A 26,248-nucleotide genomic window follows, 5' to 3' on the forward strand; every position below is an offset into this window, starting at 1 on the left:
TAGCCTAGAACAGTTGAGTTATCCTCTCCTAAATTATGTGCATACATATCTAACCCAGGTCCTCCATCCATCCATTATCTGTAGCCGCTTATCCTGTTCTACAGGGTCGCAGGCAAGCTGGAGCCTATCCCAGCTGACTATGGGCAAGAGGCAGGGTGCACCCTGGACAAGTCGCAGGGCTGACACATAGACACAGACAACCATTCACACTTACGGTCAATTTGGAGCCACTAATTAGCCTAACCTGCATGCCTTTGGACTGTGGGGGAAACCGGAGTACCCAGAGGAAACCCATGCAGACACGGGGACAGCATGCAAACTCCACACAGAAAGGCCCTCATCGGCCGCTGGGCTCGACCCCAGGACCTTCTTGCTGTGAGGCAACAGTGCTAACCACTACACCACCGTGCCGCCCCAGATCCTCTACTAAAAAGGTCAAAATCATTTTTATTGTGGCTGCTGCCTCATATAGAGGTGCTAGCCACTATGTCATCATGCTGTAAGAAGGTACCGGTAAGAGTTTAACAGTCGTGCACTGCGTATGCACATACACATGTTCCAATTAAAATGGCCATTGAGTGTATACAATTTGGTTCACCATTCAAAATAAATGGACTAGACTAAAGAAATCACTTTCAGACATGTTTATACTTATTACACAGGGAAAGTGCATTCCACTGAGCTCTAGCGCCAGGCCATTTCCAGGAAATAAGAGTTTAGGTCATGGTGACAGCGTGTGTATGTCAGCCTCGGTTCAGAGGTTTCTGTTTCGAAAACTGTAAGAAGTAAGATTAGAATAATATAAAGTGCAGACACTTGGTATATTTTACTTCTGTGATTTTTAAATTGTTCATTTTTGGATTACACTTTATTTTTGTGGCTACTGCCTCTGAGTAAATTTCACACACACACACACACACACACATACACATATATATGGACATGGTATCAGAAAACAATTTTATTTATAAGCAGTAGCCACATATACCCATAGCATACCTTTTTTTTTTTTTTTTTGTGATATCTTCCTTCATATTCATCATAACTGCTACCAGGCGAGGTTTGTTTTGCCTGGCAACACTTGTTTATATGTGGTTTTATCTTATTTGTGGATGCAGTCATGAACTGTTTCTACAGATGATGGTTTTCTGAAGTATTCCTGAGCCCGTACAGCGATTTCCACTACAGACACGTGCCTGTTTTTAAATGCAGTGTTGCCTGAGGGCCTGAAGATAACAAGCATCGAATGTCAGTTTTCAGCCTTGTCTCTTCCATACAGAGATTTCTCCAGATTCTCTGAATCATTTAATGATATAATGTACCATAGACTATGTGACCCCCAAATTCTTTGCAATTTTACATTGAGGAGCATTATTCTTAAATTGTTGCACTATTTGCCCACACAGTCTTTCACAGAGCAGTGATGCATCTCTTTACTTCTGAGAGACTCAGCCTTTCTGGGATGCTCTTTTTTATACCAAATCATGTTATTGATCTGTTGCCAATTAACCAAATTATTATTATTATTATTTTAGCATTACAGAACTTATTCAGTCTTTTGTTGCTCCTGTCTCAAATTTCTGAAACGTATTGCTGACATCAAATTCAAAATGAGCATCTATTTTTCTAAATAAATAAATAAATAAATAAATTTCTCTCTGTTTCAATATTTGATATGTTGTCTTTGTACTATTTTCAGTGAAATATAGGGTCTCCATGATTTGCAAAATAGAAACAGAATGTGAAGATTATGTTTTACACAGTGTCCTAACTTTTTTTTGGAATTGGGGTTGTACAACAAAGAAGACCACAAAATGTTGAGCAACTATAATTGTATATCAGGCAAGAATAGGACAACATTTAACATTCAAAACTACAGCAATTTTTCTCCTCAGTTTACAAACATTTACAGAGTGTTGTTAAAAGTAGAGGTAATGCAACACAGGTGTAAACATGCCCCTTTCCCACCTTTTTTGAAACACATTCCTAGCATCTCATCTCATCTCATCTCATCTCATCTCATCTCATTATCTCTAGCTGCTTTATCCTGTTCTACAGGGTCGCAGGGAAGCTGGAGCCTATCCCAGCTGACTACGGGCGAAAGGCGGGGTACACCCTGGACAAGTCGCCAGGTCATCACAGGGCTGACACATAGACACAGACAACCATTCACACTCACATTCACACCTACGGTCAATTTAGAGTCACCAGTTAACCTAACCTGCATGTCTTTGGACTGTGGGGGAAACCGGAGCACCCGGAGGAAACCCACGCGGACACGGGGAGAACATGCAAACTCCACACAGAAAGGCCCTCGCCGGCCACGGGGCTCGAACCCGGACCTTCTTGCTGTGAGGCGACAGCGCTAACCACTACACCACCGTGCCGCCCATTCCTAGCATCAAATTCAAAATTATCATAAACTAGTAAAAATTAAACACAATAAAATATTAAAGTGTGAAACTGAGAAATATTTTCTTTGTACTATTTTCAATAAAATACAGAGTTTGCATGATTTGCAAATTCTGTTTTTCTTTACATTTTACACAGCATCCCAATATTTTTGGAATTTGGGTTATACTATTGAGTGCAAGATGTATGGTGGCTGTATTATTCATGTCTGAAAGGTTGAGTCTGGGGTGGTGGGTAATTTTGGAGGCATCATGTGTGACTCTAGTATATTTGTTTTTGTTGAAGACAGTCAGCATCATGTAGAAACAGGGGGAAAGAGTACAGCAGGATTGACTGGATTATAAAGTAACAGGTGGTGGAGGGCAACAGAAAGTGCTCAGAGTTTGCAGATGACATGGAGTCTTTGCTGGGATTGCTTATGGATATCAGTGATGTGTTGATCAGAACTGAGTTTACTGTCTCAAGTAAGTCCAAGATATTTCAAGCTGCTGACTTGTTGTCTTGCCATGGATGGACATGGGGTTCAATCCAATGAAGGGTGTGTTAATGACCACTTCTTTTGTTTTGTCCAAGTTCAACTGAAGGTAGTTTTCAGTGCACCACTATGTGAAATGAGAAGAGTAGAAAGGAGTCCCAGTATGGCAGTGTCAGAGTATTTATGCTCAGTGGTGATGGGAGAGGCCGAAGCAGTCATATGTGTCAAGAGTGTAGAGAAAGGGACTGAGAGCACAGCCCTGAGGGGCTCTAGTGCTGGTGGTGATGGTCAATGATGTTACTGTACCTATTCTTACAGACTGTGGTCTGTTGCTGAGGAAGTCATGGGTAAGGTGAGGAGGGATGTTGAGGTGGTGGAGTTTCTTGATCTGGTAGCATTGAATTGTGTTGAAGGTGGAGCTGACGTTAATGAAAAGGACTGAGGCAAAGTTGCCAGGCGATTCCAGATGTTGGAGGAGGGAGAAGAGGAGGCATGCCACAGCATCCTCTGTCCTCAGCTTGGCCCTGTATGCAAACTGATATGGGTCCAGCTGTGATCTTACAGCTGGTAGGATAGTGTACAGAATAATTTTTTTCCAGGCTATTGAGGTGAGTGTGACCAACTAGTAGTGGTTGAATTCAGAGGGGCGGGGTTTCTTGGGTACCAGTATAAAGGTGGAGATTTTCAAGGGTGGGAACTGATGTCCTGTAAGATTCCCAGAAGATGCAGTAAAGGATAGGGGAAAGATTCATGGTGTAGGGCTCATGATATGGGAGGGAAGTAAGCTGAACCTCACAGGTAGCAGAGTGACTGTGGATGTCAAACTGTACATAGAAGGTATGCAGAGTGATGGCAAAAGGTAGTGGGATCTGTGATTATGGAACCATCTTGCATAGTTTCATAACCAGTTAGCGTTCTTACATTATGAAAGAATTTGTGTTCATGTCACTAAACTCCTGCTCCAATCTGTCTTTTTTGTTGAGTTTGGCCTTTGTCTCATTCTTGATCTGTCTGTTAACCCCAAACAAAACCCAAAAAATGAACTCCATTTGCTGATCATGGCAAGTGCCCACGCACATTTTAATTAAAAATAAAACTTCATAATAACAATTTATCCATTTTAAAAAAGTCATGGTATTGCTAAGAATAGGCTTCCCTGGGTGCTGCCATTTGCACTGAAATTGGATATCCCCTTGTGACATAGCTTACACACTAGCTTACACATTTACCTTAGAAACACAGAGCCATCAAATAAAGGCTTCTAATTCTTAAAAAAAAAAATCCCTGGGTGCTGTAGTGCAGCTGCCCACTGCTCTGGGTTTGTGTGTGTGTGTGTGTGTGTGTGTGTGTGTGTGTGTGTGTGTGTGTGCATGCATGCATGTGTTCACTGCTTCAGATGGGTTAAAAGCAGAGAAAGAATTTCACGATGCTCAAAAGTATATGTGACAAAGGCTTCTAATTCTAAATATCTAATCAGAAATTTTCTATAACCATGTGATTTTTACTGACAACAAAATCAACAGAATTCACTTTTATGAAGTTTAAATCTAACTTAGCTAGATAATGCATGTGCAGTACTGACACAGATACTAGTAAACAATTTCTAGCACAAACGCAATTCTTTCCATCAAAAAAGCTCACTTTTCTCAGTGAATAAAAACAAACAAATGCATGTCATATAAAAATACAAGGAAAAAATGAATGTTTTCAGGGAAAAAAAACCCCAAACACTGCAAGTTAGCAGGCGATGGAGCATTTATTGGCGACAAAACATCTGCCAACTGCTCTGGGTATGTCTGCTCATTGCTCATTTGTGTGTGCATGTTGACTGCTTCAGATGGGTTAAAGCAGAGCCTAAGTTCCCCTCCGGATTAATAAAGTACACAATTAAAAAAAAAAATTGCCAGTTGCCGGCAGTTAATGACAGGGCTGCTATATCTGGGATTTGGATATCTTGCGTACCGTATGTAAGCTTGGCCAAGTGCATTTGACAGAATGCGTTATGGTTATGGAAGAGTCTAAATTATTGCTCACCTTAGTGCCTTTCTTTTCTTCCTGGTTCTGTAATCTTTTCCCATGTGAACCATTCCGCTGTGAAGTGGTCTTCGCAAACCACCTTGTGCCTGCCAAAATGAAATTTGTCCACAGTGTGACCAGTGCCGATGAAATGCAGCCATTTCGCCACTTGTAATATCCGCTTGTCAAAGTAATATCCTTAGTAGGATTAGGGATGGCAAAAAACGATTTCCCTTTGCAATGATCAGGCTTATTTTTACACCCAAACACTTGACACTCGGGCATCGGGTTGTTTACAAAAATTTAGAAGTGATGTATTCATGAGATCTAGGCCTAGGTAAGTCATGTGGTGTGTCAGCTATGTCACAATCTCGGAGTGCGGAAGCAGGAAGACAACATAATGGTCTTAAAAGCCAAGTGGAGGATGTGCCGTGTGCTGAACGCAGTGAACAATTCACTTCTGGTCAAGTTTTTTTGTCTCTGCAGAAACTTTTTAGCATCATTTTTCATGAGATAGAATGTTTCTGTAGAGTTTCAACTTGTTTGCCAGCATGTTGTCAAATGTCATGACAGGTTTGCTGCCTCGATTACGGTTTACTGTACACTGTACTGCACTAGACAACTGCTAATATAATAGATTTTTACTAGTAGACTAAAGTAAATACTGAGGCTACTCTGAGGTGAGGATAGATTGACAAAAAGTAAATTTCTCTTTCACACAACCTTAATAGGTCATTCTTATTTTTAATAAATATCATAATAATTCAAGTTTTTCCACATACTTGGACAGGAAGTACATCTGCTGTTTCCTTTTGATTTTTTTTCCAGTAATTGCTTCTTGCGAATATATACTACATGATGGGTTCAAGTGTACTTTATGCCATTCGGTATGGCAGCATAAAGAATACAAAGTCACATGACTCCACGGAGTATATTGAGGAGGCTTGGGGTAAGAAACTGTTACACAGTCTGGCCATGGTACCTTTTGCCAGACAGCAGGAGGATGAAAAGTTTGTGTGAGGGGTGCATGGGGCCATCCACAATGCTGGTGGTTTTACAGATGCAACGTGTGGTGTAAATGTCTGCGATGGAGGGAAGAGAGACTCTGACGATCTTCTCAATTGTGCTCACTGTCCTCTGCGGGGTCCGCAATTCGAGACATTGCCTGGCTTGGAAATTGCACTGATGTAGCTGTTCTGGATGGTCTTGGCAGTTCCTCTGTAGAATGTGGTGGAGATGGGGGAGGGGAGATGGGCTTTTCTCAGCCTTTACAGAAAGTAGAGATGACCAGGTGAGAGGGACTGGGTGAGCTTCTCCATTGGTGAACACCAAGGAATTTGAAGCTCTTGACCATCTCTACAGATGAGCCATTGATGTTCAGCAGACAGCAGTCACTTCATGCTCTCCTGAAGTCAACAACCATCTCTTTTGTTTTGTCCACATTCAGAGACAGGTTCTTGGCTCTGCACCAGTTTGTTACAACATGCAGAAGAGGCTGTACCTCCTCTCTGTATGCTGACTCATTATTCTTGCTGATGAGGCTGACCCTACATGGTTGTGTCATCAGCAAACTTGATGTGATTCGAGCTGTGCACTGGTACACAGTCGTGAGTCAGCAGAGTGAACAGCAGTGGACTGAGCACACAGCCTTGGTGGGGGAGCAATGCTCAGTGTGGTGGTATTCCTTCAGTCCTCATTTCTTTCTTTTTCATTTCTCTCCATTCCTACTTTCCATTACTTTCCCATTCAATCTTTCTTGAACTTTGCATTTCTCTCCTGGCAGACAAGGAAGGTTTATGTGAAAGGAGAGAATACCCTTGCTCATCCTGACAGCTACAAAAAACAGATGCATCCGAGCACCTCCAAAAAGTACAGCCTTCCTCTCTCTTTTTTCTGTTTATTTGTACCTTTCTAGTCTCTCACACACACACACACACACACACACACACACAAAACACAGACAAGCATATGCATACATACATGCATACACAGCTGCAGGAGTTAAAAATAGGTCTAAGAATGGAGCCTCACACCAGTCCTGAGGATATAAACAGATAAGTGAAGTACCTGTCCAAGATGGTTGCCAACTGCCATTCTCTCCTCATTCCTCATCCCCCAAACTGACCCATATTTACAAATGAGTGCTCTGAGGAACAACTGCATGTTTTTAGATTTGGATTTTAGATTTTAGCTTCAAACCTTTGCTGAATAAATTGTTCAGAAATGCTTGTCACTGGCATTTAATAACTAAAATTTTGAACTACGTACAACAAAGTAGAGAAAAACAGGTAAGCCAAGACTGTGAAACTTTTAGAACTGAACTGCATAATTTGCATCCCCAAGTATTCCAAAAGGAGCACATACCACTCTGGCACTGGTGGAGGTGTGACCAGCAAACGTCTTGCAGGTGCCAAACACCTGTGTGTTCAATTAATTTATATATATAAACAATATAAATATAATTCCAAAATAATTATAAAAAATATTGAAATGTCCAACAAGACAAAATGTAAAGCACAAGGGGGGCAGGTTTTTAGTTCAAATTACTGTTATAATTTCTAGATCAGAGCTAAAGAAAGCAGTGTATGACAGTGTGTGAAGAAACTGTAATCATCTGGCAGACAAAAAGAATGGACACATTGGAACAGAGGCTGGGTATTCAAAACTTGTAGAGAGATAGAAAATGGAAACATCTTAAGTAGTAAACAAAGCATCTGTTAAGTCTTAACATACAATATTTGACCATTATTACTGCTTGTAAGAATGAAGAAACATCTGTAAAAGCTGACTAACTACATGCCTTTAAATATAAATTAAATGAATTGTCCTAAGCATATGCAACTGCATTTGGCTATAAGAGGTTTCACAATGACATTCGATTATAACATTAGTTATTTATGCATTACATACACCTAGTTCAGGCAACTGCTATCTTCACATTAAGACATGAGTTAGACTGGCAGAATGTATAGGATTCTCATGCAGAACTCTAGTGTCATCAAGCATTGTCATGCAGTTGTAACACTGCGATTAGCCAAGTAATTTTGCAATGGATGTTTCGTTTACTTTGTAAGGTCATTGGAAACGTCCCTGAGAGTGGATGGAAGACTGAAGCACAGGCAGACAGGTAATGGTGGTAAATTAGGTATTTTTACCTCACCTGGGACGGAGTCCACCAGGGGGCAAGGTATTGTTTTCAGTGGGGTTTCTTTGTTTTTTTGTTAGCAACATTATGGGAAAACGGCTGGACCAATCTTCATGAAACTTTCAGGATAGATGGGCATTGGTCTCAAATAGAACCTCCAACATTTTGAGGGTCATCTGGTCAAGGTCACCAAAAAGGTCAAAATCATTTTTGGTGCAAATGGTGTCCCAATGTCCCAAATCACTCCCTACTCACTACATATTGGACTATATAGTCAGGTCGCCATTTTGTAGTGCTATCCAAATATATAGGTGAGCATTATTACACCCTATATAGTGCACTCAAAGGATCTCACAATGCATCACGAAAAGTAGTGCTGCAGCAAAGGAAAAAAAGCCGCGGCAAAGTTTTATCATTTAATCAATGAGCTCACTATATAGTCCTCTATATAGTAATTCCCTATATAGTGAGTAGGGCATAGTGAATGAGTGATTTAGGACACAGCGTTTGTAACCAATCAGCACTTATCCTGATCAAGTTCGATTACCCGTTCTCATCTCATCTCATCTCATCTCATCTCATCTCATCTCATCATCTCTAGCTGCTTTATCCTGTTCTACAGGGTCGCAGACAAGCTGGAGCCTATCCCAGCTGACTACGGGCGAAAGGCGGGGTACACCCTGGACAAATCGCCAGGTCATCGCAGGGCTGACACATAGACACAGACAACCATTCACACTCACATTCACACCTACGGTCAATTTAGAGTCACCAGTTAACCTAACCTGCATGTCTTTGGACTGTGGGGGAAACTGGAGCACCCGGAGGAAACCCACGCGGACACGGGGAGAACATGCAAACTCCGCACAGAAAGGCCCTCGCTGGCCACGGGCTCGAACCTGGACCTTCTTGCTGTGAGGCGACAGCGCTAACCACTACACCACCGTGCCGCCCGATTACCCGTTCTATTTCTTGATAAACTTAGGAACTAATCAGAACTAGAAACGAAATAAGAGAAACTTTGTTATAACTTCATAGTATCGGAAGATAATCAACAGATAAAAAGATAAACAAAATTCACCTCGTGGCTCACCAAGGCTAGATTCGATATTGAGTAAGTGGTGTTTATTTAAAAAAAATTTACCTTTTGAAACAAAATGTTCTCATTAGTATTAGTGACCTTGAAAGAACAGAGACCACACTTGTGAGATTGAATCAGCTGTTATAACACTAAAATAAGTGCTACTAGGCGAGGTTTGTTTTGCCTGGCAAGACTTGTTTATTTTCTTTTAAGCTTTTCAGCTAAACTCACTAGATGCTACTCTACACACACGCGTATACACAACACGAGAGCTCTGCTTATGAGACAAACGCCACCTCTCTGCTTTCTCCCTCCTTATCAGCCCTCAGCCATCACTGCAAAAACACACACACACACACACACACACACACACACACACACACCAGTTAACCACAGGTGTGATCAATTTGCCACTCACCTTCCTTGGCCTTGCCCTCCATTCACAAACCAACGTTTGACCATGCCCCTGCTGCCACATACCCCCCCACCCAACTCAGGCTGGGGAGCCATCCGGCCTGCAGCTGACTCCTCCTGATAGGAAAGAAAGTCCACCACCACCGTCTGGGCCCTTGGCCTGTGGACCACCTCAAACTTGAAAGGCTGGTGGGTGAGATACCAACGGGTGCCCCAGCAGGTAATATCGGAGGATGAGGACCGCCCATTTGATGGCCAGACACTCCTTCTCGATAGTGCTGTACTTACTGTTTTGCACAGAGTTTGCGGCTTATGTACAACACCGGGTGATCCTTCCCCTCCCCCTCCTGGGACAGAATGGCCCCCAGCCCTCTGTCTGATGCGTCCGTCTGCAAAATAAAAGGGAGAGAGAAGTCAGGGGAGTGTAAAAGTGGCCCCCTGCACAGTGCAGACTTTAGTGAACGCCTGTTGGGACTGCTCCATCCTCTGGACCGGATCAGGTGTCCCCTTTTTAGTGAGATCAGTCAGCCGGCTGGTGATGTCTGAATAGTTAGGTTAAAAACCTGGCATAATAGCCAGTCAGCCCCAGGAACTGGCTCACCTCCTTTTTAGGCTTGGGCCTCAGGCAGGCTGCAATTGCTGCAGTGTTATCCATTTGGGGATGCACCTGCCCATGACCCAAGTGGAAGCCCTGATACTGCACTTCCACTCGCCCAATCGCACACTTTTTCAGGTTAGCCATGAGGCCCACATGCCTCAGTGACTCCAGGATGGCCCTGACTTTTTTTAGGTGCTGTGGCCAATCACTGCTATATATAATGCTATCATCTAGGTAGGCCACAGCATAGGTAGCATTCGGACAGAGGATTTTGTCCATGAGCCGCTGGAACATTGCAGGAGCCCCAAACAACCCGAAAGGAAGGATGACAAACTGGTGTAAGCCCAATGGTGTGGAAAAAGCCATTTTCTCTCAAGATAGAAGAGTCAAGGGGATCTGCCAATATCCCTTTGTCAAATCCAGTGTTGAGTAAAAAGGAGGGGCGCCTAACTGGTTGAGCAACTTGTCAATGCAAGGCACTGGGTACGTATCAAATTTAGAGACCACGTTGACCTTTTGGTCATCTACACAGAATGGATCGGCCCATTGGTCTTGGGGACTAAGGCTGCTCCAGTCACTGTATGACTCCTTGATGATTCCCATCTCGAGCCTGGCCATGAGTTCATCCAGAACCAGTTTCTTTGTGTTCAGGTAAGTGGTAAGGGCAGCTATGCACCACCACCCCTGGGGTGTCTCAATATGGTGTTTTATGAGGTGAATGTGGCCAGGAAGGGATAAGAACACATTGGAAAACTCTGCTTGCAACTTGGCCACCTCTATGAGTTGGACTGGCAAGAGGTGGTCTCCACAAGGGACCAGGGTGGATCGATCGGGTACTTTCATTTTTACCTCCGGCTCCAGCTCCATCTTCTCTGGAACTACCAGTGCCAATGCCACGGAGACCCCTTCATTCCAATGTTTCAGGAGATTGAGGTGGTAGATCTGCAGCACATCACCCCTATCCATTCGCTTGCACCTTATAGTCGATGTCCCTGATTTGCTGTATGACCTCAAAGGGCCCTTCCCACTTTTCCAAAATTCCCTGCAAAGACTTTTGAACTCAACGTGGGTAATAATACAACCCCGATTCCAAAAAAGTTGGGACAAAGTACAAATTGTAAATAAAAACGGAATGCAATGATGTGGAAGTTTCAAAATTCCATATTTTATTCAGAATAGAACATAGATGACATATCAAATGTTTAAACTGAGAAAATGTATCATTTAAAGAGAAAAATTAGGTGATTTTAAATTTCATGACAACAACACATCTCAAAAAAGTTGGGACAAGGCCATGTTTACCACTGTGAGACATCTCCTTTTCTCTTTAGAACAGTCTGTAAACGTCTGGGGACTGAGGAGACAAGTTGCTCAAGTTTAGGGATAGAAATGTTACCCATTCTTGTCTAATGTAGGATTCTAGTTGCTCAACTGTCTTAGGTCTTTTTTGTCGTATATCTTCTGTTTTATGATGCGCCAAATGTTTTCTATGGGTGAAAGATCTGGACTGCAGGCTGGCCAGTTCAGTACCCGGACCCTTCTTCTACGCAGCCATGATGCTGTAATCGATGCAGTATGTGGTTTGGCATTGTCATGTTGGAAAATGCAAGGTCTTCCCTGAAAGAGACGTCGTCTGGATGGGAGCATATGTTGCTCTAGAACCTGGATATACCTTTCAGCATTGATGGTGTCTTTCCAGATGTGTAAGCTGCCCATGCCACATGCACTAATGCAACCCCATACCATCAGAGATGCAGGTTTCTGAACTGAGCGCTGATAACAACGTGGGTCGTCCTTCTCCTCTTTAATCCGAATGACACGGTGTCCCTGATTTCCATAAAGAACTTCACATTTTGATTCGTCTGACCACAGAACAGTTTTCCACTTTGCCACAGTCCATATTAAATGAGCCTTGGCCCAGAGAAGACGTCTGCGCTTCTGGATCGTGTTTAGATACAGCTTCTTCTTTGAACTATAGAGTTTTAGCTGGCAACGGCGGATGGCACGGTGAATTGTGTTCACAGATAATGTTCTCTGGAAATATTCCTGAGCCCATTTTGTGATTTCCAATACAGAAGCATGCCTGTATGTGATGCAGTGCCGTCTAAGGGCCTGAAGATCACGGGCACCCAGTATGGTTTTCCGGCCTTGACCCTTAAGCACAGAGATTCTTCCAGATTCTCTGAATCTTTTGATGATATTATGCACTGTACTGTAGATGATGATATGTTCAAACTCTTTGCAATTTTACACTGTTGAACTCCTTTCTGATATTGCTCCACTATTTGTCGGCGCAGAATTAGGGGGATTGGTGATCCTCTTCCCATCTTTACTTCTGAGAGCCGCTGCCACTCCAAGATGCTCTTTTTATACCCAGTCATGTTAATGGCCTATTGCCAACTGACCTAATGAGTTGCAATTTGGTCCTCCAGCTGTTCCTTTTTTGTACCTTTAACTTTTCCAGCCTTTTATTGCCCCTGTCCCAACTTTTTTGAGATGTGTTGCTGTCATGAAATTTCAAATGAGCCAATATTTGGCATGAAATTTGAAAATGCCTCACTTTTGACATTTGATATGTTGTCTATGTTCTATTGTGAATACAATATCAGTTTTTGAGATTTGTAAATTATTGCATTCCGTTTTTATTTACAATTTGTACTTTGTCCCAACTTTTTTGGAATCGGGGTTGTATGAGCACTTTATATCCCAGAGTGAACTCTCAAAAGCCATGGAGGCTTGTGGAACCTCTCGTACTGCAAATAACAGGGTCTCAAGCCATTTATTTAAGGCATCTTTGCTTACAAACTTACAAATTAAATTCTTAAGAGTTTGGTTAAACCATTTGACCAAGCCCTAATAATTCATAGAGTTCGCAAAGTGTGCGTGACATCAATGTTGTGCCCTGATCAGTCAGGATTTCTTTGGAAATTCTGACTCCGGAGATCATTTTAAACAGTGCCTCTGCCACATTGTGTGCTGAAATGTTATGCAATGGGACTGCTTCTGGGTATTGCACTGTATAGTCCACCAGGAGTAAAATAAAGTGATGCCCTCATGCAGATTGGTCTAATGGCCCGATGAGATCCATACCAATTCTTTCAAAGGGGGCCTTGATCAGTGGAAGAGGGCACAAAGGCGCCTTTGGCGTGGCCGCCGGATCCACCATCTGGCATTCACGTCATGCCACACACCACCTATGGACAATCCCCAGCCAATAAACTCAGGCCTTTATATGAGCTAGTGTCTTATCCTGTCCTAAGTGTTTGGCCATAGGGTTAGAATGAGCCACATGGAATATGAGTTCCCTATGGATCTTTGGGATTAACAACTTGGTTATGTTTTTTTCATGGGTTTAAATATCCTGTGTCAGTTGGTATAATCTAGCTTTGATTATTGTGAAGGATGGGTATGATCATGTGCATTTGACTGGAGAGTCTGACCATCGACTACTCTCACTTGGTCAAAAGCATGACGCAAAGTCTAATCTTGCATGTGCTCTAAAGGGAAATCCTTGACAGAATTCCTGGGGGGACATGAGCCACCCCCCTCTCTCTGTCACTATGACCCGATGCTGATGTGGATGGCTCGGAGACAGTGTCCTCAGACAATGCTGCACTGAGATCCCCCTGTGACACACTACTTCAGGACCTGTACATTACTCCATGCTTCATTAAACATTTAAACCCCAGCCAGTCTGCCCCCAGAATCAGGAGGTGGGTGAGGCATGGGCTAATTGCCACCTCTACACTATGGTTTGTTCCCCAAAATTGGATGTGAATGGACACTAGCAGATATAGGTGAACATCCTCATGCACACACCATACCTTCACCAATCATGCTATCCCCGATGCCTCACCTTGAATCAGGCTTTGGTGGAGGGAGGTCTGATTACAGCCTGAATCCACCAGCACATGATATGTATCCCCTTGAATACTCACCAGTATGCGATATGCTCTGGCTTGATCAAGGGTGGTCTCTGGCGTGTCAGGGATCTGGACCACAGCCCCCACCTCCATCACGTGGCACTGGTCCTGGAAATGCCCAGACTCCCCACAGCACCAGCATATCAGCCCAGGCTTCATCTCTGCACCAACAATTTGGGGGATCACTCACCTGAGGGGGAGAAGACACAGACACATAAAGGGGGGGGAAGGAGGGGGACATCCTGGGCTCAGCAAGCAGGTTGTGGGGGGGTTGGCCCCTGCTGCTGTGGTGCAGAGACACAGCTGGGACCAGAAGAGGGAGCAGTGAGGGAGGGAGAGAGAGAGAAGAGGCAGGATGTCCGTATGCCACTGGAACTGCCGCCAGATAGTCCTCCACCAGTTTGATCGCTCAATCAAGTGACGCTGGGTGGTGGCATGGGACCCACTCTGCTGTCCCTTCTGGCAACCATGCAATGGACTGCTCCAGCGATACCAGATCGATGATCCCCTCAGCACTGTGATCTTCTGCCCTCAGCCATCTCTAGCAGGTGTCTGGGAGCTGCTGGCCAAAAGCAAATGGCCAGCTGACCTCCTCCAGTGTCAGCACACCAAAGCACTGATGATGTTGCTCTGGGGTGCGGTGGATGCATTGCAGGATGGCTCACCTCAAGTCGGCACAGTCCAGCCGATTGTCGGCGGGGAGTTGGTACGTGGTGAACTGTGCCTCTTTGGTCAAGAGCAGCAGTAGGTGAGCCACCTGCTGCTCAACTGGCCATCCCCATGCTGCCGCAGCTTGCTCAAACACGGCAAGGAAGGCCTATGGGTCATCATTGGGTCCCATCTTCATGAGGGAGACACGGAGGAAGTCTGCAGGCATAGCGGCTGAAGGTTCCAAAATGCCTGTCTATCCTCCTCCTGAGCCTGCAGTAAGGCTTTGAAACACTGTTCCTGCACAGGGCAAGCAATGCTTGGGGCTAATTCTGCTGGGCGGCAATGAGGCTATGGACAAGGTCTTAGAATGGCGAAGACTCCATGCAGGCGGTTCCCTTCAGTTTTCCCTGGTTTTGGCACCAGTGTAAATGTCCCTGGGAGCGGGTGAAACACTGAAGCACAGGCAGATGGGTAATGGTGGTAAATTAGCTCTTTATTTTCTTTTAAGTTTTTCAGCTGAACTCACTACACGCTACTCTGCACACATGCATGTGGGGTGGCACGGTGGTGCAGTGGTTATCACTGTCACCTCACAGCAAGAAGATTCCGGGTTCGAACCTTGCAGCCGACAGGGGCCTTTCTGTGTGGAGTTTGCATGTTCTCCCCATGTCTGCCTGGGTTTCCTCCGGGTGCCCCGGTTTCCCCCACAGTTCAAAAGATATGCAGATTCAGTACAATGGGGCCAGTGTAATTGGTGCAAGCTGTAGTGGTTTCCCAGCCATAATGTATGTACATATACACACACACACAAAATATATATATATATATATATATATATATATATATATATATATATATATATATACACACAGGTAGTCGTCGACTTACGACTGCGTTTGGTTACGACTGACCACTCGTAAACCGATCTGGTTGGAAGTCGGCCTATGTTAAATGAACGCAAGTATATTGTGATGTGTAATGATATTGTAATCATCTTAAAGTCTTATTTTATCCACATTTTCTTATTTCATTACCTTGGCTCATTATTTGGTTTAAGTCAAACACTGCATACTACACTGTGTACAGTACAATTCGTTTAATATGTGCAAAACAAAAAATAAGAAATACAGGTGTGAAAAATAGAAAACATTTTAGTTTGAAACATACCAAAATACAAATGTAAAACATAGCAAAATACAAAATTTAGTGATCGCTGGCATCACTGGTGCTTGGCTGTGGGTCGTCTACGTCATCATCAGCTGTTGCACCGCTCGGGCTGGTGGGAGGATTTGCTCGTTTCATAAACCAGGAGCTGGGGCGGAAACTGTATGACGGAGTGCACGAGGGAGCACGAGAGAGACTGCGCATGTGCCTGGAGATATCACCGGTCGTAAGTCGCATAGGTTGTAAGTCAACGACTACGTGTGTGTGTGTGTATATATATATATATATATATATATATAATATGATGCTGATGCAAGATTTTATATATCATCTCATTATCTCTAGCCGCTTTATCCTTCTACAGGGTCACAGGCAAGCTGGAGCCTATCCCAGCTGACTATGGGCGAAAGGCGGGGTACACCCTGGACAAGTCACCAGGTCATCACAGGGCTGACACATAGACACAGACAACCATTCACACATACGGTCAATTTAGAGTCACCAGTTAACCTAACCTGCATGTCTTTGGACTGTGGGGGAAACCGGAGCACCCGGAGGAAACCCACTCAGACACGGGGAGAACATGCAAACTCCGCACAGAAAGGCCCTCGCCGGCCACAGGGCTCGAACCCAGGACCTTCTTGCTGTGAGGCGACAGCGCTAACCACTACACCACCGTGCCGCCTATATATATATATATATATATATATATATATATATATATATATATATACTTGCTATGGCAAAGCTAATTAAATAAATAAATAATTCATGCATGCACACACAACACACGAGCGCTCCGCTCAGGAGACGAACGCCACCTCTCCACTCTCCCCATCAGCCCTCAGCCATCATTACAAACACACACACACACACACCACATCAATTTACCCCAAATGTGACCAATTTGCCACTCACCTTCCATCCACAAACCAATGCTTGACTACACTCCAACTGCCACAGTAATGCAAGTCTGCTATATGCTGCTATTTAAAATTTGTTCCAAAGCTGATTTAAAATACACAGTATTTTAAACAGCCTAATTAATGTACCATTAATTCAAGTAAAAACATAACTTGCTGTGTGGTCAGTGACAGAGATTTGCATTAATTTAATTCCAAAGTTGTAAACCTCCCATATTACTGATGGGGAAAAAGAAAGTACACCCTCCTTCAATTCTGATTTTATTCATCAGGGCTGAAGTAACAATTGTGTGCTCATCACCAACTTCTCTATACAAACAAACAACTTCAAATAACAACATCCACCCCCCCCCCAAAAAAAAAAAACCCACAACAGATTTCAATATATAGTTGTTTTTTCCCCCAAAAAGTACAACAACCTTCAGAAACCAGGTGTGGAATAAGTACAATGAGAATGCTTGTTTCCAAATGGAGAATCTTTAAGACAACTGACCATTGTCCTAAGCATCCAAGCAAATTCAATCCAAGGGGAGACAGTTTAAATCTCAGAGATATAAAGAAAACCCAAGAGTTACATCATGTGACCTCCAGGGCCAGAAAGCTCATGTCACATTTATCTTCATGACGGTACGGTCAGAAAAAGCCTCAACAAGTATGGTTTTCATGGTTAGATTAGATTAGATCAACTTTATTGTCATTGCACATGTCACAGGTACAAGGCAACAAAATGCACATTGCATCTAACCAGAAGTGCATAGCAATAAATGTACAGAAATTACAGGGTATGGAATGGTATAATGATATGATATAGATATTTACAGTATGTACAAATGTGCAATATGAATGTACTATAATGCAATGGTATGATATAGATATTTGCATTATATACAAAATGCGGTATGAATAAACAATAGTACAAATGATGATAGTGCAGTGATAGTGCAGTGAAGTCAATGCAATTGAGCTTGGTCGGGAGGATTGGCGAGTGTGTGTCTGTATGTGTATGTGAGGGGGAGCCGTTGGGGAGCAGAGTTCAGCAGGAAAACAGTTGAAGGAAAAAAACTGTTCCTGAACCTAGTAGTTTTGGTCTGAAGGCTCCTGTAGCACCTTCCAGAGGGCAGGAGAGTGAACAGTTTGTGTGCTGTGTGGCAGGAGTCTTTGTTGATGTTTATGGCTCTCCTGAGACATCGCTTCCTGTAGATGTCTCAGGAGATAATCTGAGGTTATCTCCAGGTTATAATCAGGTTAATACCAATCCTCGCTTGAACGTCACAGCCTATCTGAGTATTGTTGCTGAACATGTGTCCCTTCATGGCCACGGTTTACCCATCTTCTAATGGCTACTTCCAGCATAATAATGCACCATCACAAAGCAAAAGCAGTGTTCTTCAGTGGCCTTCCCAGTCATGGGATCTGAGTCCAATAGAACACCTTTGGGATGTGGTAGATGGGGAGATTTGCAACATAAAAGTGCACCTGAAAAAGTCTACAGGATGTGAGTGATGCAATTTTGTCAACATATTGCCAAAATATTTCCAACATCTTGTGGAGTCTTTAACATGAAGAACTGAGATCAAAGGGAGACCATACCCAGTATTAGTAATTTATACACACACACACACACACACACACACACACACACACACACACACACACACACACACACATGTGGAGAGAGAGAGAGAGAGAGAGAGAGAGAGAGAGAGAGAGAGAGAAGCAGGATGCAAGGAAACTGTTCACAGACAATAAATGGCTCTTCCTGTGCCAGGGCAAAGATATTAGCCACAATATCTGCTGCAATCTATGCTGACTGAGCCAACTGTGAACAAAACGTAGACAGAGGGATAAGGGAAGTGAAAGAGAAATAGAAGGTGTGATTGAAAGAGACAGAGAAAAAAAAAAGTCCATGCTTGTTAGGGCCCACAGCTGGATCACCATGGTAACTCTAGCTGGCAGGTCAATAGTTAGGGCTCCACCTCTTCCTCTCTCTAATTGGGCAAGACAGCAGCCGTTAGACACAAACATGCACAGACAGCATCTGGGTTGGTTTTTTTTTTTTGACCCTTTATGTATAAATTTGACCCTGTGTGAATTTCTGAAAACCCAAAATAAATTCAAACTTGTGCACCAAATTAGCTTTTTTTATTTAAAATGTATGTTGTACAATCACTCAGCCACAGAAAAAGAAAAGTTAACTGAAAGCTCATTATTGCCATGACATTCACGTTCATGATGACATTCATGTCTGTGTATGTAAACTTCTGACCCCAACAGGAACACACATCTTGTCTGAGAAATTTTAGCTAATGATGAAGTGTGTATTTGTGTGTGTGGGTTTGAAAGAACAGTCAACTGCCAGCTGTTCAAGAGGAAGATATTACCTTGTGGATGTGTAGTTCACATTATCAGTACTGAACTCATATGACACATGTAGGACATGGTGCATCTGTAAGTTATATTTATATTACATTTTACATTTGTAAGCAATATTTCTGAGGTGTGTGTGAACACAAGACTCACATATGAAAACATATGCGGTAACAAGCCAGTAGCTGGTACAAAAACAAAAATGCATTGTTCAGGCTTTCACTTTTGTACTCACTTTCTCTATCCTTCTCTTCTCTTTCTGTACCTTCTGCTACTGACCTTCCTTTGTTTACTGGCCATTGGCTGGATTCTCCATTTGATTGGCCCAAAACCATGTGATCGAAGACTGGGTAGTGCTCCACAAAGCGGCACTAAAATTAGCAACAGCCTAGCTCAGCTCAACAACTAGTTTACATATGCTTACAGGAGGAGAAAGGGAGAGACAGAAATAAATGAAGAGGAAGGCAAAGGGAGAGAGACATCCTAAATTCAACCTGAAGCAGATGCTCATTTTTTCCATTGATTCAGATGATTTGAGTGAGGTCTCTGTGTGTAGCCAAGTCTCATTCTCTCCCCCACTGCTTGCCCATCTCTTCTTTCTTTGTATGTGCCACAAATCAGTAGTTTACAAACACAAATAGACCACACTGTTTTCGGTTGTGTGAGATGGATTGTGTGGCTAGTAACCTAAGTGTTGGGTGATTTTAACATGCTCTGCAAATAATTGGACCCCTTGTAATGTCCATCATGTCCAAATTAAGTGAAACCTTTTAAGTAATTTGATCTCTCATTGAAAAGCAGATTCAAACTATAAACCAGAAAATCCATTGCTCAAACTTGGGAAGGTTCCTATACTTTTCTCATAAACAGAAATTTAGGATTTCTTGACTCGTGCCATTTGCATTACCACCTCACAACTCCAGGATACTGGGACTGATCCTGAACTCAATACTCCCTGTGCAACATTTTGTATGTTTTCCCCATGTTCGCACAAGTTTCTTCTGAGTTCCCTGATTTCCTCCCACTGTCCAAAAACATGCTGGTAGATAAATTGATTGCCTTTCAGTGAGGATGTATTTGTGAATGGTGCCCTGCAATGGACTGGCATCCCATCCAAGGTGGATTCTCCCACCTTGTGCCCAGTGTTACTTGGATAGGCTCTGGATCCACCATAACCCTAATTAGAACAAAATAGTTGCTGAAGATGAATGAATGAATTAACTCTATGACAAAAAGAAAAAATAAGGAAATTGACCCTCTGGAGTCGAGAGCTTTGCCAGCGAAGCTCGGCAGGTTGAGAATTAGTAGGTCATATATTGAGATAAATATCTTCATGAGTTTTTAAATCATACAAGCATGCTAAACATATGGACAGAAACTTTATCCTTTATGCTTTATAGACCCACTGCCAAATAACATTATATTTTCTAAATTCCCCAAATTATATGAAACATTAAACTTGTCACCTTACTCAGTCACACGGGAGTCTGAGCACTGGGCACCCACTTACGCATTCATAAAAGGTCTATTCACATGGTAACGGCGTGATAATCACTTTCAATCTTTCGATTTCGATGCGTTTCTCTTTCGCGGTGGGAACAGGATAAAATATGTCAGCCATAGTATAGGTTACCTGTTTGGAGGTGAAACTTGTTGCGAGATGGCACGGCAATTTGATGCTCAGGAGGTACTTCGGATGATTCAGGACAGCGATTCAATTTCAGGACAGCGATTCAATTCATGATTCAATTCATGATTCAGGACAGTGATTCAATTTCATCGGTTCATCGGAACTTGAGAACTGCGACACTGATGATGAACGGTGTCACGTTGAACTTTGACTTGATCCAGCTGAAGATCAACTCGAGCAAGTGTAAATATTTCTTCTATTTCTTATGAGTATATCGGTTGATATGCATGCGCTGCAGTGAATACAAAAGAAAAATGACTGAGCAATTTTTCCAGAGTTAAAAGTAACTCAAAAATAGTTAATTTTGCTCTACTTTGAGTTTAAAGAGTAAAATTTGGAGCTGGAGTGGGAGCAAAATTACAGAGTAACTGTGTAACAGAGTTGGTTGTGGCTCTGAACTGAGTAAAATAGTGCAAGAGTTAATTTTAAGACATACTCTAAATAGAGAGTCAAAGACCACCACAAAGAGTAAAATATTAACACTGAATTGAGGACATGTCTGTGAAGATTCTCAATCATCCAGGTCATAGTAAACTGTGGGTGGTAGAAATGGGCAACTGGACTTGCTTGAAGATTCTTGAAAACGTTTCACCTCTCGTCCAAAAGGCTTCCTCAGTTCTGTCTGACTAATAGGGAGTATCAGATATTTATCCTCTCCTGGATCAGAATCAGAATTCTGATGACCAGCTCATCTAAGGTGTCATTGAGGCATCATGTTGGTGTGGGTCACTGGAGGCTGGGTGTGAACGGCGAGTCATTAGGGTGATCAAAGGATTGCCCGTTAGGGTGATCAATGGCAATCTGACTCTCTCTGTCCTCCTGTGAGTCACCGAAAACAGCTGGGTCCTGGCGTACACCCAGCCGTCTGGGAAGAGTGTCCAAGACCGCCTTGTAGATGTTTGACAAATGATGTCTTAGACCTCCACCTCTGTTCAGTGATGGCCGTTCCAGGTTGACAAAAATGGCTTCTTTAACTCCTCGCTCATACCAACGATCCTCTCTGGCTAAAATGCGTACGTTACAATCCTGAAATGAGTGTCCTTTGTTGTTAAGATGAATGTAGACAGCCGAGTCCTGGCCTGAGGAGCTGGCTCTCCTGTGTTGGGCCAAACGCCTGTATAGCGGTTGTTTCGTCTCCCCAATATACAAATCCGTGCAATTCTCACTGCACTGAATTGCATACACTACGTTGTCCTGTTTGTGTCTGGGTATTCTGTTCTTAGGGTGGACCAGTTTCTGCTTCAGGGTGTTATTGGGTCTGAAATGTACCGGAATGTTGTGTTTGTAGAAGATCCTCCTGAGTTTCTCCGATAGACCAGAAATGTAGGGAATGACAATGTTCTTGCGTTTGTTCCTGTTATCATCCTTGTCAGTTATGTTCCTTTTTATGCTCTTTAGGAAAGCCCAGTTGGGATAACCGCAATTCTGAAGTGCTTTCTTGATATGATTCTGCTCCTTCTCTTTTCCCTCTAATGTTGTAGGAATGTTCTGAGCCCTGTGTTGCAAGGTCCTAATGACCCCCAATTTATGTTCCAGTGGGTGGTGAGAGTCGAAAAGTAGGTACTGGTCTGTGTGTGGGGGTTTCCGGTAGACCTCGATACTAAGGCTTCTGTCTTGTCTAATGTGTACATCACAATCCAAGAAGGCTAGATTATTCCCACTGACCTCCTCCCGAGTGAAGTTGATGTTGCTATCCACTGCATTGATGTGTTTTGAGAAAGCTTCCACCTCCTGGATTTTGATTTTAACCCAGGTATCATCCACGTATCTAAACCAATGGCTGGGAGCAACTCCTGCAAAAGTGGTCAAAGCTATATGTTCCACTTCCTCCATGTATAAATTGGCCACAATAGGGGATACTGGTGATCCCATGGCGCATCCATGCTTCTGTCTATAGAAACTTTCATTAAACTGGAAATAAATGGTAGTCAGGCAGAGGTCAAGCAGGGTGCAAATCTGATCCGTGGTGAGTTTCGTTCTATCCAGTAAGGAGCTATCCTGAATGAGTCGTTTTCTTACAGATTCGACTGCTTCTGTGGTGGGAATGCAGGTGAACAGAGAATTGACATCGTAGGAAACCATGGTTTCATCTGAATCTAGTTTGAGGTCTGCAACTTTAGAAGCAAAATCTTGGGAATTTTTGACATATGGTGTATTCCCAACCAGGGGAGTCAAGATGGTGGCTAGGTGTTTAGGAATGTTATATGTGACCGAGTTTATACTGCTGATAATAGGTCTGAGAGGAGCTCCTTCTTTGTGAATCTTGGGGAGTCCGTATATGAGAGGCACGGCTTCCCCAGGGTACAATCTGTAGTAAAGAGATTGGTTGATGGCTTGGTCCTTTTCTAGTTGTTGCAAACAGCTAACAACTTTCCTTTTGTAACCACTTGTGGGGTCCCTCCTCAATGTTTCATAAGTGGTTGTATCACTGAGGAGACTGGTCATCCTGGAGTGGTAGTCTGCTGTGTTTAGCACCACTGTGCATCTCCCTTTGTCAGCAGGAAGGATGGTGATGTTCCGGTCTCTTTGAAGCACTGTAAGAGCCCTCCTTTCTTGGCTGGTGAGGTTGGAGGGGGGTGCTTTCGCACTGGATAGAGCAGCTGATATCTTCAGTCTAAGTTGTTCTGACTCTGTGTTGGTCAGGTTGTTGTTCCTGATGGCTGTCTCTGTGGCTGTGATGAGTTCTACTACTGGTATCTGCTCAGGTGAAACTGCAAAGTTAAGACCCTTGGATAAGACATCTCTCTCTGGTTGGGTGAGTACCCTGTCGGATAAGTTTTTCACCCATTTCTCTTCTATGTCCGGTTGTGTAGCCTGGTCAGATTTCCTCCTCCAAGTCAGCCCTTCTGTCTTGCCAGAGGAGGTGGTTTTAGACAGCAATTTTTGAAATTTGTGCATCTGTCGTTCCTTACCTTTGGTGTGTTGTGAAAGCTGTGCCTTCTCAGTGAGATCAGAGACTCGTTCCAAAACTTCACTGGGAAGAAGGGCTGTCAACTCCTCAAACCTCAGTTTAGTCTTGTTCTGGAGAGCATCGATGGTGAAATGTACTTGTCTCACTCTCTCTTTGAGAAGCCGCTTCTGGGCTTTCTGCAGGATTATCTCAGCTCTGTGTCCTTTAACCGTTGAAAATAGGCGTAGGCTAGTGGGGATAATGTTGGATTGTCGGCATCTCAGGTTAAAACGCAGGTGGTTTCTGTAGTCTGCCAGTTTTCTGGAACACTTCTCATACTCCCGCACCAGTCGAAGGGTTCTCATCCCAAAATGCGTGGAAACATGTCTGTGAAGATTCTCAATCATCCAGGTCATAGTAAACTGTGGGTGGTAGAAATGGGCAACTGGACTTGCTTGAAGATTCTTGAAAACGTTTCACCTCTCGTCCAAAAGGCTTCCTCAGTTCTGTCTGACTACATTTCTGGTCTATCAGAGAAACTCAGGAGGATCTTCTACAAACACAACATTCCGGTACATTTCAGACCCAATAACACCCTGAAGCAGAAACTGGTCCACCCTAAGAACAGAATACCCAGACATAAACAGGACAACGTAGTGTATGCAATTCAGTGCAGTGAGAATTGCACGGATTCATATATTGGGGAGACGAAACAACCGCTATACAGGCGCTTGGCCCAACACAGGAGAGCCAGCTCCTCAGGCCAGGACTCGGGTGTCTACATTCATCTTAACAACAAAGGACACTCATTTCAGGATTGTAATGTACGCATTTTAGCCAGAGAGGATCGTTGGTATGAGCGAGGAGTTAAAGAAGCCATTTTTGTCAACCTGGAACGGCCATCACTGAACAGAGGTGGGGGTCTAAGACATCATTTGTCAAACATCTACAAGGCGGTCTTGGACACTCTTCCCAGACGGCTGGGTGTACACCAGGACCCAGCTGTTTTCGGTGACTCACAGGAGGACAGAGAGAGTCAGATTGCCATTGATCACCCTAACGGGCAATCCTTTGATCACCCTAATGACTCGCCATTCACACCCAGCCTCCAGTGACCCACACCAACATGATGCCTCAATGACACCTTAGATGAGCTGGTCATCAGAATTCTGATTCTGATTCTGATCCAGAAGAGGATAAATATCTGATATTCCCTATTAGTCAGACAGAACTGAGGAAGCCTTTTGGACGAGAGGTGAAACGTTTTCAAGAATCTTCAAGCAAGTCCAGTTGCCCATTTCTACCACCCACAGTTTACTGAATTGAGGAGAATTTACTCTGGAAAAAAGCTCTATCAAAAGAGTAACTTTCACTCTTTTTAGAGAGAGACTAAATGTTATCTGACATACAGTAAAGTTTTCTTCAATTTGAGTAAATTTTACTCAGTCAAATTTTCTGTATAATCTTTCTATGCTTCTTGAGTAAATAAAATGTGCACTGGCGCTTGTTTGCTCTCTCTTCTTCTTCGTCTTTTTCTGGCACTAATGATTTTGGCATGCTCTGATGTTCTCAGTTTGAACAAATCAAAGCAGTATTTTCAATCATATGACTTTTTTGTATTTAGCAGAAATTCAGCTACAATATCTATATAGTATTTATGTCATGATTGTACTTTTAAATAAATAAATGAAGATGTAAAAAACAGTTTTAGAATTGTGTTGGAATGTGTGAAAAAAAAACATTACCTTACCCATCATGGCGAACCGTTTTGATCACTTGACCTAATGAGCTTAAGAGTTGGCAGTGGGAGTGGTATTCACTCTTCTCATTGAATGGGAATCTTTATCTTCTCATTGAATACCCCTCTCACTGCCAATTCTTTATCCCAAAACAACAGGACATAAATTTCTTTATGGCCAGTTAATTGTCCAAATCAATGAAGCAGTTTTAAGTTTTTGTGCTTGATACATTCCTAAGACTGAACAGAATCACCTCAAGTGACCAATACAATTAGTCACAATGGCTAATGTTTTTTTCCCCCCACACACATTCCAACACCGTTCTAAAACTGCTTTTTACAGCATCGTTTATCTGTTTTTTTTAAGTGCAGTCATGACATACAGTGGTGCTTGAAAGTTTGTGAACCCTTTAGAATTTTCTATATTTCTGCATCAATATGACCTAAAACATCAGATTTTCACACAAGTCCGAAAAGTGGATAAAGAGAACCCAGTTAAACAAATGAGACAAAAATATTATACTTGGCTATTTATTTATTGAGGAAAATGATCCAATATTACATATCTGTGAGTGGCAAAAGTATGTGAACCTTTGTTTTCAATATCTGGTGTGACCTCATTGTGCAGCAATAACTACAACTAAACATTTCCGGTAACTGTTGATCAGTCCTGCACACCAGCTTGGAGGAATTTTAGCCCATTCCTCCATACAGACCAGCTTCAACTCTGGGATGTTGGTGGGTTTCCTCACATGAACTGC

General features: G+C 43.0%; 2 protein-coding genes across 6 annotated transcripts in view; both read right to left on the reverse strand.

Moving 5' to 3' along the window:
* gnal (guanine nucleotide binding protein (G protein), alpha activating activity polypeptide, olfactory type) overlaps positions 1 to 26,248 on the reverse strand; it is a 236,572-nt gene that overhangs the window by 114,605 nt on the left and 95,719 nt on the right. The window contains exons 1-2 of one of the 5 annotated variants that reach the window (XM_060900079.1): positions 20,803 to 20,817; positions 4,922 to 5,010 (exon numbers count right to left, since the gene is read on the reverse strand). The exons of 1 other annotated variant lie outside the window; for it this stretch is intronic. In XM_060900079.1, the coding sequence (XP_060756062.1) occupies positions 4,922 to 4,974 (53 nt within the window). In that variant the 5' untranslated portion in view covers positions 4,975 to 5,010; positions 20,803 to 20,817. Of the gene's footprint in view, positions 1 to 4,921; positions 5,011 to 9,547; positions 9,572 to 9,831; positions 9,932 to 20,802; positions 20,818 to 26,248 lie in introns of those variants that run through there. 3 more of the 5 variants (XM_060900077.1, XM_060900078.1, XM_060900080.1) reach the window with 3 other exon arrangements.
* On the reverse strand, positions 21,569 to 24,195 carry LOC132867932 (uncharacterized). Its single transcript, XM_060900897.1, has one exon. The coding sequence runs from the start codon at positions 24,163 to 24,165 to the stop codon at positions 21,586 to 21,588; it is 2,580 nt and encodes an 859-aa protein (XP_060756880.1). The 5' UTR covers positions 24,166 to 24,195; the 3' UTR covers positions 21,569 to 21,585.

The sequence above is a fragment of the Neoarius graeffei genome, chromosome 19 (assembly GCF_027579695.1).
Source record: "Neoarius graeffei isolate fNeoGra1 chromosome 19, fNeoGra1.pri, whole genome shotgun sequence".
NCBI classification, from domain to species: Eukaryota; Metazoa; Chordata; class Actinopteri; order Siluriformes; family Ariidae; genus Neoarius; species Neoarius graeffei.

Coding starts and splice junctions, on each gene's coding strand:
- LOC132867932 (XM_060900897.1), bottom strand. CDS start 24,165: ATGACCTGGATGATTGAGAATCTTCACAGACATGTTTCCACGCATTTT.